This window comes from Peromyscus maniculatus, chromosome 21 (genome assembly GCF_049852395.1).
Source record: "Peromyscus maniculatus bairdii isolate BWxNUB_F1_BW_parent chromosome 21, HU_Pman_BW_mat_3.1, whole genome shotgun sequence".
Taxonomy (NCBI): domain Eukaryota; kingdom Metazoa; phylum Chordata; class Mammalia; order Rodentia; family Cricetidae; genus Peromyscus; species Peromyscus maniculatus.
This window is the reverse complement of record NC_134872.1, coordinates 25,221,974-25,236,739: the sequence shown is the minus strand read 5'-3', so window position 1 is coordinate 25,236,739 and position 14,766 is coordinate 25,221,974. Positions and strand designations below refer to the sequence as shown.

The 14,766-nt window shown below is 43.7% G+C and overlaps 1 protein-coding gene across 3 annotated transcripts in view; it reads right to left on the bottom strand.

Moving 5' to 3' along the window:
• The window catches only part of Mypn (myopalladin), a 115,235-nt gene that overhangs the window by 75,174 nt on the left and 25,295 nt on the right, over positions 1–14,766 (bottom strand). For 2 of the 3 annotated variants that reach the window (XM_076557136.1, XM_006972738.4), the window contains exon 2: positions 3,069–3,977. The exons of the other annotated variant lie outside the window; for it this stretch is intronic. In XM_076557136.1, coding sequence (XP_076413251.1) covers positions 3,069–3,976 — 908 coding nt within the window. In that variant the 5' untranslated portion in view covers position 3,977. The remainder of the gene's footprint in view (positions 1–3,068; positions 3,978–14,766) is intronic. 3 annotated transcript variants of the gene reach the window in all.

Genomic DNA, 14,766 nt, shown 5'->3' with positions numbered 1-14,766 from the left:
GTGTGTGTGTGTGTGTGTGTGTGTGTTTGAGACAGGGTTTCTCTGTGTAGCTTTGCGCCTTCCCTGGAACTCGCTTTGTAGCCCAGGCTGGCCTCGAACTCACAGAGATCCACCTGGCTCTGCCTCCCGAGTGCTGGGATTAAAGGCGTGCGCCACCACCGCCCGGTGGCATTTATATTATTTGTATATTTGCGCTGACAATGGTGTGAACAAATTAAAAACTAAACAAATACTGCTTTCTGAGTAAACTTGTATAAACTCTGTATGAATGAAACAGCAATAGCTGATAGCCAACCAGGAAAATTATAGTTTTCTTCACACAATTGCAGTCTGGGAATTCAGTACAAGTTCATTCAGAAACGAATGTAATGAATTCCCACGGGTCTCCTGGCCTCAGGACAGTTGTTGGTATAGACAGGAACTCTATCAGTAGAGGAATTCTTCCCTGGTGAATTTAGTATTGCTTCATAGAAGCCACATACACGACTCTCACTTGGTGTGCGCATACATGTTTTGTGTGTGAGCATGAGTGTATGCGTGTTCACAAATATGTGTGAGTTCATGTTCATGCACGGGGTCAGGGGGAGGTTGAAGTCACATCAGATGCCTTCCTCTATTGCACTCCACTTTATTTACTGAGGTGAGGTCTGTTCTGAACATGGAGCTCGCCCATTCCGTCTAGTCTAGCTAATCAGTAGTATGCCTGCGAATCCTGCATTCACGTGGGTTCTGGGGAGCTGAACTCTGACCCTCATATCTGTACTATAATCCACTGAACTACCTCTCTGGCTTGGAAATGTATAGATGTGTACATTTTTGCCTGGCTGATTAACCAGTTTTGGGTGGCTACTGGATTACATTGATTGGGGTACTTTATCATCCTGGTTGATTTTTTGGGGTGGTGTACTGAATTGATCCTTATAGCCGAGGCTGTCACCACTGAGCAAAAGGAAGAATGACTCCTTGAGGGATTTGGTCTTTTTTCTTAAGAAACCAGTCTGTGTCCAGAAACCAGTGAGTCGGACTGGACCTCTCTGAGGTGTGTGTTCTGTAATCTAAGGTCTCGTCGGCTTACTTAGACTGACCAGAAGCCATGGAGGGACATGTGTCATGCTGCTGGAATGACACCTCACAAGCTTTACTGACCAGAGCCCAGACAGTGTCATCCGTCATAGTTAAAGGAGAAGGCTGAACTCCACCGTTCCCACTCCCTCCAGCGTCTTTGGCCAGCTGTCTAACTCATGGTTTAAATGTAAGGCAAATCTCTTGCTTTTCTGGTTTTGTTTGTTTGTTTGTAACACTCGGATGTCGTCCTCTGCCTTCTACTCTCCCAAATGAGGAGAACCAAGATCAATCGTTCATGCCAAGTGCAAGGAAACCACACTGGGAACCAGCTTCACTCTGCGCCCTCTCCTCGGGGTCTCCAAGGGACTTCTCCAGTCATTACCTAGGAGAACGTCCCTGAAAGCATAGTCTCCCCCACCTACTATTTATTCATTGATTCACTCAACATTCCTTAGTGACCGGCATGGGTCAGAAGTGATGCTGGATGCTCAAGACTCAAAACCATCCAAATCCTGCTTTGAAGGTCAGTTGGGTAACCTGATAGTCAACCATCTACATCACTGTGAAAATAATATTGGATATGCTTTATGTTACCCTTGAAAGCAAAATTTGATATATGAGTACGTCTTTGGGCCAGAATACCTTCAATCAGTATGCGTATATAAAATATAATTGTTCATATTAATACGATTGCTTTATAGTATGAATATTATGAAAGAAAAAGATGAAATGCTGTTGACTTACAGAGAATAAAGGTCACGTGGTGATAGTGTCATATTCTAGCAGTGACTAGGTGATTAGGGAAGTATAGTGTAACTCTTACAGGACTCTGAATACTAGTAATGCTCCACAAAGCCAATCTATTTAGTGGCACTATTCGCATGTTACCATATGGTAATAAGAGAAGGAACAAATGTCACCTGGGAAGCTAAGGTTGGTTACAGGTTCCATGGGACCACAGAGAAGGTAATATTTAAAAGTATAGACTAATGTTAGGACATGCAGTTAGGTATGGCGTATGTAAGTCCTGAAGCTTTTGCCTGTGTGCCTCGAACAGCTGACTGTGGTAGGCACAGCAAAGATGAGTGTCTTCAGGGCTGGGGAGACGGGACAGTGGTCAAGAGCTTGACTAGCAAGCATGAGAGTCTAAATTTGTAAAAGCCAGACGTGGTAGTGTCTGTCTGTTCTTCCAGCGCGCGCGCACACACACACACACACACACACACACACATATGACGAACATCCCCTCTACTATTAGGGAAAGACTTGAGAATTCGGGAGAATAGTGTTTTATATACATGGAATGAATTTTTAAAAACTGACCTTACCCACCATGTTATTCTGTCTCAAAAGCTATATTACTGCTTGCCTCTTCATTTCTTTTCATTATTTGAGACAAGGTCACACGTGGTCCAAGCTGGCCCTGAACTCACCATGTAGCTGAGATTGGCCTAGAACTCCAACCCGGCTTCCATCAGCATCCACACACATATGCATATACATACATTTTTTAAAATCTTAAAAATATGTGGCTTTTAGAAGAAAAAAAAATTGAGACAGACAGGGTCTTATGTAGCCCAGATGGTCTTGAACTCTATATGTAGTCAAAGATGCCCTTAAACTCCTGATCCTCTTTGCCTCTCCCTCCTGACCGCGGGACTACAGGCTTGTGCCACCACATTTGCTTTTCTGGGGTGTTGATGGAATCTAGGGCTTCCAGCGTGCTAGCTAGACAAGCATTCTACCAGCCCGAGACGTTTTATTTATTGCAGTGCTGGGGTGAGGGGTTGATCTCAGGCCCTCACACAGACTGAGCAAGTCCTCTTCCAGCACCAAGTGTACTACGCCACAGCCGCAGAACAATTTGAATCACTTACGGAGCAAATGTTAGCTTCCTCCCTTTCATCCTAGCTCCTTTCCTCAAAGGAGGTATGGAATTTTCCGGAACAACAATCACGGCAGACAGATAGCATTGCTAACCACCCCGCGCTGGCTGTTTTTACCTTACTTGGGGCGGTGGAATTCCTACCACTATGCAATCCAACTGGACTCGGCTTCCTTCCGGGACTTCTCGGCTCCGTAGCTTCTGTGTGAAGCGGGGAGGCTGCCCCAGAGGTTCCTCGTAGTACAGGGACGAAGGCGAGGACCCTGGGGTGCTGTCGCCCGCAGCGGCCTCGCCGCCCGCAGCCAGCTCGGCTTCCCGCCTCTTGGCTTCCCGCTGTTCGATCGCGTGGTTCAGCTCGTTGTCCCTGCTGTCTGCGGGGATGGGGATGGGTACCGAGGCTCTTTCTCGCCTCTCTGTCAGATCTGAGAAGGTGGGGCTGTTTTCCTGCAGGGCTTTGTTTTGGGATTCCGTTTTGCTCTTGTGGTTTTTGCAGGCCCGAGGTCTGATCCTCTTGGAGCTGTGAGCCTTGAAGAGGGAGGACAGCTCTTCGATGAAATCGGCGGCCTTGTTCAGGAAGACTTTCTTGGACTGGGTTTCAGAACTGTACTGCGGCCTCTTTGTCTCCGGGGGACTGTCCGTAGGGCGGGCAGGACCTCGAGGGCTGTCCTGGCAGAAGGCAGGCTCGAAGCTTGGTTTGGGCGAAAGCTTCTTCGTCTGGTCGGAAGACAGGCGTTTCCGAGCTTGCGCTTCATCCACTCTCTCCAAGGGGTCGTGGTTGATGGCCAGCCTCGCCAGGTTGACACTCTCGTCTAACTCTTCTTGGCTCAGGAAGGCGGAAAGATCCGGAAGGTCCTCTGGGCCCCCGCCTTCTGCAGCCCCGGAAGGACTGCCGAAATGGAAAGGGTTGGAAGAGGAAGGTTCCGCTCGACTTCGCTCATTGTCCCCACGATGTCTGGTTTCCGCCAGGTAGCTTTCTCTCAGAAGCTGAGAGATGGAAGTGGATGCTTCTATGCTGTCGTCTTGCATGCTGTAATAAAGTGATGGGCATAGAAAAAAAAAATTCCGATCACTGCCACGGAATAACAAGCCTGTATTTACTATAGCACAGACGTCAATTATGTAAGAAATGCTTAAATCACCTAACGTTGGCACTTTCATAAAAGCGAAAGACTTAACAATGACTCCTCATTGTAAAAAGGAAATGAAACGCAATTAAGTTTCTCTGAAATTAAAAATAAAATCCTGCTGGGTATGGTGGCAAATGCCCTTAATCCCAGCACTTAGGAGGCAGAGGTAGGTGGATCTCTGTGAGTTCTGGGCCAGCCTGATCGGCATAGTCAGTTCCAGGACAACCAGGGCTATATAGAGATACCCTGTCTCAAAAATCCAAAACAAACAAACAAAAAACACCTGGGGATTACTATTTCAGTACTTTCTTTACATTAAATTCAATTGTACAAGCTACGAGATAACCATGGCAATTTTATACATTGTCAGGGCTGAGGGTAGAACTCCATGGGAGAATGCTTCCCTAAAATGTGAAAAATGTCTAAGCCTAATTTATAAAATTATGTTTGTTTGTTTGTTTGTTTGTTTGTTCGTTCGTTCGTTCGTTCGTTCGTTCGTTCGTTCGTTCGTTCGTTCGTTCGTTCATTCATTCATTCATTGTTGTGTAAGGCACACATGGGTCATGGAGGTTCTTTCTTCCACCATGTAGGTCTAGGGATCACACTTGAGCTTGGCTGCCAGCGCCTTTACCCACCGAGGCATCTCAACCAATCTACGCCTGATTTTGTTAACAGTTGCAATGGTCTTCTCGGTTAGGATGTGTTTTCATATTCAAAACATATCCATTCTGCATCCTTTCCTCATTCTTGCCAATTTTGTTAACTTGATGATAATAGAATTATAGAAAAATAAAAGACATTGACAGCATGTTCTCCTTTAATTTACTGAAAAATGTAGTCTTGATAAACACACACACACACACACACACACACACACACATATATGGCTCGTGAAAAATAAAGGATGTTTATGTTGTTGGACTAGAGTCAAGCTGTTTAAATTTAGTGTTGGTGCTGGGCTCAGTCTGTTCTTGAAAGCTAAGATAATCTGGCCTTTGTGCTGAGTCTAAGCTGTGGGGCTTTGTGTTTTGTTTGTTTGTTTAGATTTAAAATAAAAAAAAAATCTGTATGTCTGTGCAAAGTATATACACAAGTGCCAGGGATCAAGGAGACCAGAGGTGTCAACTCCCAATGTGGCTGCTGAGAATAAACCTGGGTCTTCTGCAAGAGCAGCGTGTGCTCTTCTTAATGGCTGAGCCATCTTTCCAGCCCCAAGTCGAGGTTTTTAAGAGGATCTTAAATTAACATTGGTTAAGAGAAGACATGAGAGGTCGCTGAATGCAGCGCTTGGCAGGGGACTTCACATACCTGAGTGCCAGTCTTAGTTTGTAAATTGTGAATATATGAATATATCACCTTTTGAAAATAAATATTTTGTTTCATTTTTGGAGACAGGGTTTCTATGTGTAACAGCCCTGGCTGTCCTGGAACTCACTCTGTAGGCCAGGCTGGCCTCGAACTCACAGAGATCTGCTTGGCATACCTCGAGAGTGCTGGGATTAAAGGTGTGTGCCACCACCGCCCGGCAAAAATGAATATTTTTTAAAACCATAAGAAAATAGTATGGGGCTGGAGAGTTGGCTCAATGGTTAAGAGAGCACTTGTTCTTTCAAAGGACCTGGGTTTGATCCCTAGCACCCACATGGATGCTCACCACTTCCACAGGCACCAGGTACACATGTAGGCACACACATACACACAGGCAAAGCACTCATATGAATAAAATTTAAAAATCTAAAAAAAAATTAAAAATAAATAAAGACGGACAGACAGACAGAAAGGACAATAGCATAATGTGGTTTGTACTGGTGATGTCACCCATGTGTTGATTCAGCCACTTACTAGAGGGAGAGCAAACTTGTAACTCCTCCCAGGCTGTTAATTCTCTCCTATCCTGAACAGGTGCTCAGGGGTGGCTAGAACCTTCCCACTGACCTTGACTTACTTAGCACTCCACCCTTTAGCTCCACCCACCCTCAGATATGGTGACTGAATGAAGACGATAGGCCATTCTTTGCTACTAGGTATTGGCCTTGTCCTGGGAAGATGGGGAAGAAAGGGATACCCTCACTCTCCGTTGTCCTTAAGACTCATGACAAAGCCTGTTTCAGTCCATCTGTCTTCCTCTGCCTGACCCGGCGGCGGCCATCATCCGCCTGACGCAGCAGCCTCTCACTTACATCACACCGAAGGCTTCCTGGGAACTTCCCTGGCTCCCAAACTTCCACAGTGCTATCCCAAACTAACCTCTCAGTTGGCAAGGTCGGCAGTCACCTTGAGAGGGCAGTTAGAGATAGCTGAGGAAGGATGGCTGGCAGTGAAATGTTTTTCACACTCTTGCCAGCAGAGCCTGGCATGGTTCTGACTGGAGTTGTTTATTTCAATGAAGCCTATTGTGCCTTCAAAGGTGATGAATTTAAAATTCAGGGGTGTTGGATGAAACCATCACTTTAATCTAGAAAGATGGCCATTACAGTATGGACCATAATATGAAAACTGGAACTATGCCCAGTAAGATTGAGTTAAGCAAATCACGATATGCGCATTTACTAGGATAGTTTTAAATTTTGTAGAATGATAATATACAGAGTAGCACGTGAAAGCAAAACTAATATCTCAGCTGAAAATTTTCATTTGTGCGTGAACTCTGTGGAAGAACAGATGTATGAAGTAAGTCTCAAAAATGCTATTTGAAAGCTTATTTAATATACTATCATCAGGAATTCATAAACCAATTGCTGTCATAAACCCAATTGTTATCAACTACTTCTTTAGCCTAGTTGGAGTTTCCGAATCACTGAAATGTGAGGGTGAAAAGTTAACGCTGACTCAGAAAGCAAGATGCTTTTCCGTCTGAGGGCTGCTAATGTTTACTACGTCATGATGCGACTTTGTCTTTAGCTCCGTGTGTTGCGTTGGCTTAGATCTTGAGCCAACCAGGAGCAAGCAGTGACCTTAGAATTAGAGAGAGCAGAGTTCAAAGTATGGCTTCCTCTCTCAGCAGGTGACTGAGACATTGAGTGACTTCTCTGGGTTTGTTTTCCTTATCTTTAATTCCATGCCATCTCTTTCTCTGGGAGGTAGGAGCGACAGCTTCCAGAAGGTGAAGCCCTTCACACGTGGCCTATGGCCGTGAGGATACCATTGGCATTATTATTTTAAAAAGAAATGGACATTTCTTTTTCTTTCTAAAGCAGCACAAATATTAATGTTGATGACATTCTAGAAAGTTTATATATAGGGTGGAAGTGGAAAAAAAAGAATAGTCACTGATTTCTCTATCTAGTTTTTTTTTTTGTTCTCTCTCTGTGTGTGTGTGTGTGTGTGTGTAGAAGCCAACTGAGATATGTGTGCTTGTTTTTTTGTTTTTATATCTGTGGTTATAAAAACTATTCTGGCTGCGCGGTGGTGGCACACGCCTGTAATCCCAGCACGCGGGAGGCAGAAGCAGGTGGATCTCTGTGAGTTTGAGGCCAGCCTGGTCTACAGAGCTAGTCCAGGACAGGTTCCAAAGCTACAGAGAAACCCTGTCTTGAAAACCCCCCAAAAAATAAATAAATAAATAAATAAATAAAAATAAAAACTATTCCAATAATAAAACTTCCAAGTATTCAAAAATATAGGATTTACATAGCAGCTTAATGCTTTATGCTCCAGGATGGGTGCTGGGCACTCAACATCTGATGCTTCCTGGATGTATTGAGTTGAGAAAGTCTAACTTCTGGAAGCCTTCCTCTCAAGCTGTAGAAGAGGGAAGACAACAGTAGCCGTCTCTAGGCTGAAGTGATGGTTAAATGGTCTGGGCACTTGGCATTTAGTACACAATCAATAGATGGTAGTGACTCCTGTCACGTAACATCCACGGCCAGCCGTGATGGAGAAAGAGTAGCACTGGCGAATAACTTCCTTGGGAAGACATTGACAAGACATTGACCTCTAGACCCCTACTGACCCGGGATGTCTGTGTTCTGCTGAGATGGAAGCTCAGGAGTGGACTGTCCTTGCTTCAAAGCACTGTCTGTATTCTCTCTGATTGCACTGCTGTTCCCGCCTCTCCTTACTCTTATGTAGACGAAATTCTGCATCGTTTGCACCTCTTAGCCAAGCCTTCACCATCCTGGGACCGCTTCCCTCTCTCCAACATGCCTGAAAACCTCATGTTCTTATCACCAAACGCAGCACTTAAGGAAATACACTGAATTTGTCTCTTTACTTTTTTCGTCATCTCTTACATTGTTCCGTGTTCTCTCCACAGACCGAGAGCGGAAGGCAGTCGGCAAATATCCGCTGCATTATTTTGTTCACCAGAACTTCCTATTAGCTCTGTGACTTTTTTTTTTTTATTTCAGAGTCAGGTTAAAAAAAAAAAGATAAAATGACAAAAGAAAATGTATAGTCAAAAGAAAAACTATATGATTCTTCAAGAAAGGGGAAAAAAGGGGGGCTTCATACATATTAGGCAAGTGTTCTATCACTGGTCACAACCCTACCGTCTCATCTAATAAGTATTAATTGAGCATCTTCTATGTGCCAGATGCCATCCCAGGGACTGAGGATTCAGGGGCCAATAAAACACAGAGCTTCTGGTTTTATGGAACTGATTTCCTGGGGGTGACGATACCAACGCTAAGAACAAAAGATAAAGTAGGGCGTTGTGGTCCACCCTAAAACAGGGAGGGTGGTCAAGAAGGGTGAGTTACTTTCACTGGGAAGGACAGGAAAATCTATTCTGGAGACATCAGCAATCTGACCAACTGGGGAGACTATTCTTTACCAAGGAAGAAATGTCAAGGTCAGAAAGGATCCGTGTTGGGTGTGTCGGGTCAAACCCTATGCACCCAGCGAGTGAAAAAGAAGAATGTAAGCCCTGAGGTTGGAAATGTACAAGGCCCTAGACTGGGTGTGGTGGCTCATGCCTGTAATCCCAGCGCTTGGAAGGCTGAGGCAGGTGCATCGCCATGGGTCCCGGGTCAGTCTGGACTACATAGTGAGTTCCAGGACAGCCTGAACTACAGAGTAAGACCCTGTCTCAAAAATAAATAAATAATAAAATTAAAAACAAGAAAAAGGAAGGAAGGAAGGAAGGAAGGAAGGAAGGAAGGAAGGAAGGAAGGAAGGAAGGAAGGAGGAAGAAAAAGGTAGAAGGTCAGATCATATTAGGCCTTGCAGGACATGGGAAGGACTTCATTTTTTTTCAACCTTATGAATGGAGAAGATTAATAGGAATCAGTTGTGATGTGTTATGCAAGTGACGGGGGTGGGAGCCAGTGAGTGATAGCAGCAGGAGGTGGTAAGGAATGGTTGGATTTGAGCTCTCTTTTGAAAGTGGAGGCCAATGATTTGCTCATAGGTTGAGAATGAGAGACAAGAGAAAGACCAGGGTATTTATGACCTGAGCAACTGGGTGGCTGGCAGAATCCAGTTTGGGGAAAGGAGACCATGAATGTTCTCTTAGACATTTCAACTGGGGTGTTCTGGGACATTTGGCCGTATTCTCATGTCTGTCCCTTGTAAATTGAAATGTAGCTTTATGCCACTTTCAAAATAAGAGGAGTAATTGCTCTTGAGAGGACATTATGGTATTTGTGAACTGGACCATGCTGGAAATGAAGCATCCCCATCAACCCTCTGGATAGACTTGGCTATCATCCTAAGTCAGAGTGGCCACACAGAGAACTTACTCAGCTGAATTTCTTTGTGTTTTCTTTCCTCTATGACTTTTCCTGAGGAGAATCTGCCCTGAGAATTTGTTTGCTTCAAAAAAAAAAAAACCAAACAAACAAAAAACAAAAACAAAACAAAAACAAAAACAAAACTAGATGCTAATGCCTTGAGTGCTCTCTCTCTCTCTCTCTCTCTCTCTCTCTCTCTCTCTCTCTCTCTCTCTCTCTCTCTTTCTCCATTGGCACAGGGTCTTACTGTGTGATCCTGGCTGACCTGGAATTCACTATGTAGACCAGGATGGACTCAAACTCATAAAGACCCACCTTTGTCCTGGAGTGCTGGATTTAAAGGTATATGCTACTCTGCTTGCTTCCTTCCTCTGGTGCTTGGGGTTGAACCCTGGACTTCTGGCATGCTGGGCAAGTGTCTATTACTAAGCTCTATCTCCAGTTGATGGGACATATTTCTTGACTCATTATAACTCAGTACTATTCTTCTTCGGGCTCTAAAAAGACCCTGTTGTTGGAAAGATCACACACTATAAATCTTTCACTTGTAAGGTGACTATTTATGTCAGGACTTTGGGAATTTAGTTCAGTGGTAGGGCATTTGCCTCCTATACAGGAGGCCCTGGGTTGGATCTCCTGCATCACACAAACAAACAAAACTGTGGTATTGCCCAGAGAACTGGCAAAGCCCAACATCACTCAAATTTAAACATAAGTGCTAGACTTTTCTGGCTATGAAATATCAATAATTGTTTATTATTTTATTATTATTTTTGGTGCTAGGGACTGAACTTAGAGCCTTGCACATGCTAAACATGTCAAGTATCATTATAATATATTTAATTGAAAACAAAAAAGAAAAAAACAACCACAGAGGCTGGAGGTAAGGAGAGGTTGTTCAAGAGGCCAGAATCTCAATTAGACAGAAGAGATATGTTCTGAAGATTCTCTGTGCAGTATGGTAACTACAACCAATACAGCAGCGTATGCCAAAGTATAAGTATGTGAGGCATATTAATTAGCTTGACTCAATCACTGTACTATATATATATAAAGCAAAACATTATGGTATTACCATCAACAAGCACAACTCTTGTCAATTAACCTTATTAAAGCTGTAAAAACAGGAAACATCTTTTATACACAGCTCTTTAAACATTGCTGGGCACTCACTGCAGTGCGGGGAACACATTCATAAAACCACAACAAAAACAAAGGAAACTCATAAAACCCAAATCTAGTTTCTAGGACGACAGAAAAACAGCCCAATATTTAATAGCTGTTGATGAAGGATGCTGGGACAGGAAAAGTTAGTCATGTTTAAGCAACTTACCTTCATCTGCAGACACACACACACACACACACACACACACACACACACACACACACACACAAATCCCATGCTTACTGCCTAGGCTTTAAAAATAGAGTGTTGTGCACATCTAAGATAATTATTTTCTGCCAATATGTAACGACTACGCCTAGTCATTACATTTTCATTAGGGAACAATAAGACAGTGTTCTCTTTGGGATTTTGTTTGTGTCTTTGTGACAGGTTCTCCTGTGGTCCACGCTACTCTCAAATTAGACTTGTAGTTGAGAGTAACCTTGAAATTATGATCCTCCTGCCTCTACCTCTTGAGTGGTGCTTTTTTTTTAAAAAAAAAAATTACATTTTCGCTGGGCGGTGGTGGCACATGCCTTTGATCCCAGCACTCTCTGTGAGTTCGAGGCCAGCCTGGGCTACAGAGTGAGTTCTAGGAAAGGCTCCAAAGCTGCACAGAGAAACCCTGTCTCAAAAAGCCAATAAGTACATAAATAAATAAAAATAAAATAAAAATTACATTTTCTTCATTGAGAGAGAAAGGGGGAGAGAACATGAGTGCATGCACATGTATACCACCATTGTTTATATGTGGAGGTCAGAGGGCCACCTGTGGGAGTCGGCACTCTCCTACCATGTAGGTCTCAGGAATTGAACTCGGGCCATTAGGCTTGGCAGCAGACACCATTACCTTTTAAACCATCTCACTGGCCCTACTTTTTTTTCCCCTTAAGGCCAAATTTCCCTATGTATCTCAGACAAGCCTCTCTCAATCCTCCTGCCTTAGCTTTCTGAGTGTTGAGATTACAGATAGAATTTCCCAGAATTACCCAGCATAAATAAATTCTTTGGGAGAAACCCTTGCCTGGAGAACTGTGTATGGAATACCTTTTAAACGTTGGGCTGCAAGTGAGATGTACTTTGTGCACCATTACAATGCCTGTCCCTCAATGCTACATTGATCATCTTGACCTTTGTGTTATTTCTAGTCTATTTGTACTGTGAATGGCATTGGTAATTTAATGCATTAATATAAACAGACGTGGGGATGAGATATGGGAAAGGGCCAAAGGTCAGGAAATAATATGACTCATTCTCTTAAAGAACTTCTAGTCTGGAGGAAGAAAAACAGTAGACAAAGATAAATCCAGACAACAGACGCAGTAAGAGACTATGTTGGCGGTGAACCCCGAGGCACACACATGTAATCCCAGCACCTAGAAGGCTGAGGGAGGAGGGTTGTGAGTTTGAGACCGGCCTGGGCTACACAGCAAGATCCTGGGTTTTAAAAAGTCGTTTGTTTGTTTAAAGATGAAAAAAGAATGTGTTGGGACAGAGGCAAAGCTGAGACCACGCACAGGAGAATTAGTGAGAATCTCTTACTTAGACCTCTCCCCGAAGGCCGGAGTCGGACAGTGAAGGGACTTTGAGAACATCAGGCAAGGCCAGGCTGGCCACTCTCTCGGTGCTTTCATAAAATTGATAAAGGCCGGTAAGTAGGAAAGAAAGATTTCACTGATGTTCAAGGGAGGGAGATTGGTTTTACAATACAGCATGTGTGTTTTGTACACAGAAGAGGACCAGAGAGAGACTGTAAGAGATTAATGTAAGAGTTACCTGTGCCAGAGCCCAGTTATTACCGAATCTGAAACACAGCAAATAATTGATAATCAGAAAGTCCCAGGGCCTGTCAAAAGGCCAATGGAAGAGATCTACAGTTAGAAAGGTATTTGCAGGCTGAAGTAGTTTCATGGTACAACCATCTACCTAGCATATACAAAGCCCTGAGTTTTAGCCTCAGCATGAGGGACAGGGAGAGAGAGAGAGAGAGGGACACACACACACACACACACACACACACACACACACACACACACAGCGAGAGAGAGAGAGAGAGAGAGAGAGAGAGACAGAGACAGACAGAGACAGAGACAGAGACAGAATATGTAGAGTATGGAGAGGTTGATGGTAGTCCCAATGACAGGTACGGAAGCACAGAGCTAGTATATAGAGCAGTGGTCCTCAACCATCCTAATGCTACGACCCTTTAATACAGTTCTTCATGTTGTAGTAACCCCAACTATAAAATTATTCCCATTTCTACTTTATAACTGTCATTTTGCTAGTGTCTTGAATGTAAATACATGTGTTTTCTGATGGTCTTAGTCGACCCCTGGGAAAGGGTTTTTTGACTCTCAAAAGAGCCATAACCAACAGGTTAAGAACTACTGATACAGAGAATCATAAATGTAAAATTTCTGTCAATTCTTATAAACTGAAACTTTCTTTTTTTTTTTTAAATTAAGAAAAGTAAGGAGAAAAAGGACTCCCTTATGTTTGTTCTTCAACCTCTATTTTTATCAGTTCTTTGTATCTCAGATAATTAAGACTTTGAAAAACAGTAAATTCCCTAATTAAACTGGCACAACGTGTTTACAAGGTTGGGAGGTAAGTGCCCCAGGTGAGCTTGCGGTCTCAAGATCTCGTTCTAGATGAAGTGGGGTCTGGAGGCTCTGTTGAGGAGGGGGTGCAGTGAGACTCCAGGGGAAGGCGATGAGCCAGGCCGCCTGTGCAGAGCTTGCCAAGGTGACTCGTTCTGTGTGAGCTCTGGGAATTCTCTAGTGTCCACAGGTATAGCCACACTAACATTCACTGGCACCAAAAATATTTATCTATCCAAAATATGCCCTTGAACCGAAAAGCTGGCCTAGCGGCTAAGAGCACTTGTTGCGCCAGGCTTGGAGGTGCACGCCTTTAATCCCAGCACTCGGGAGGCAGAGGCAGGTCGATCTCTGTGAGTTCAAGGCCAGCCTGGTCTACAAATTGAGTTCTAGGACAGCCAGGGCTGTTACACAGAGAAACCCTATGTCGAGAAAAAAAAACAAAACAAAAAACGAGAGGCCTTGTTGCTCTTGCAGTGACCCAGGTTTAACCCTGAGCGCTCCAGTTCCAGGGCCTCTAATGCTGTCTGTCTTCTGACCTTGTGACCATGCGGCACACATACACACAGCTTGTTCCCTTGAAGCAAATGTGTGACATTCTAGAAATTTTAAAAGCGTCCTGTGGGCAATCGTAGAAACTCATGAAAACATGCCTGTAGTGCTTCATTAGTTTTTAATCTCCAAGCAAAGGGAAAAGGCTGTTTAAAACAGAACAAACAAAACACCTTTCTGGGTCATTTCTTTTCAAAACTTAATTTGTAAAAGCTATCTCAGTGAATTCCAAAACTGGCTTGTATAATAATCCTCTAAATATTGTGCTCGTAAATTGTAGTTCTGAGTGGATACTTTTTAAAAACACTGTTGTTATTATTATTGTATGTGTGTGCCACCACATGGTGTGGAGGTCAGAGGAAAACTTTTGGGAGTCTGTTCTCTCCTTACAGGAGACAGGTCTTGGGGATCGGCCTCAGGTCGGACAGTTGGCAGCACGTCTCTTACACATCACACCGTCTCACTGTCCCAGTGAGTGTGTGTTGTTACTGCTGTTGTAACAGAAATACGTGAGGAGCCTTTGCCGTAAATTACGGGCCGTGAAGGAGGTGGTGGTCCACAGAATTGTAATTATCATTAGCTACATAGTATCAGCGGGGAGATAGACAACATTCCACAATTTGGAGAGTGTCCAACTGTTTGTTTCATAGTCTACCTACTCTCCCAATTTCTGAAAGTGTAATCTCCACGCATCTCAGAT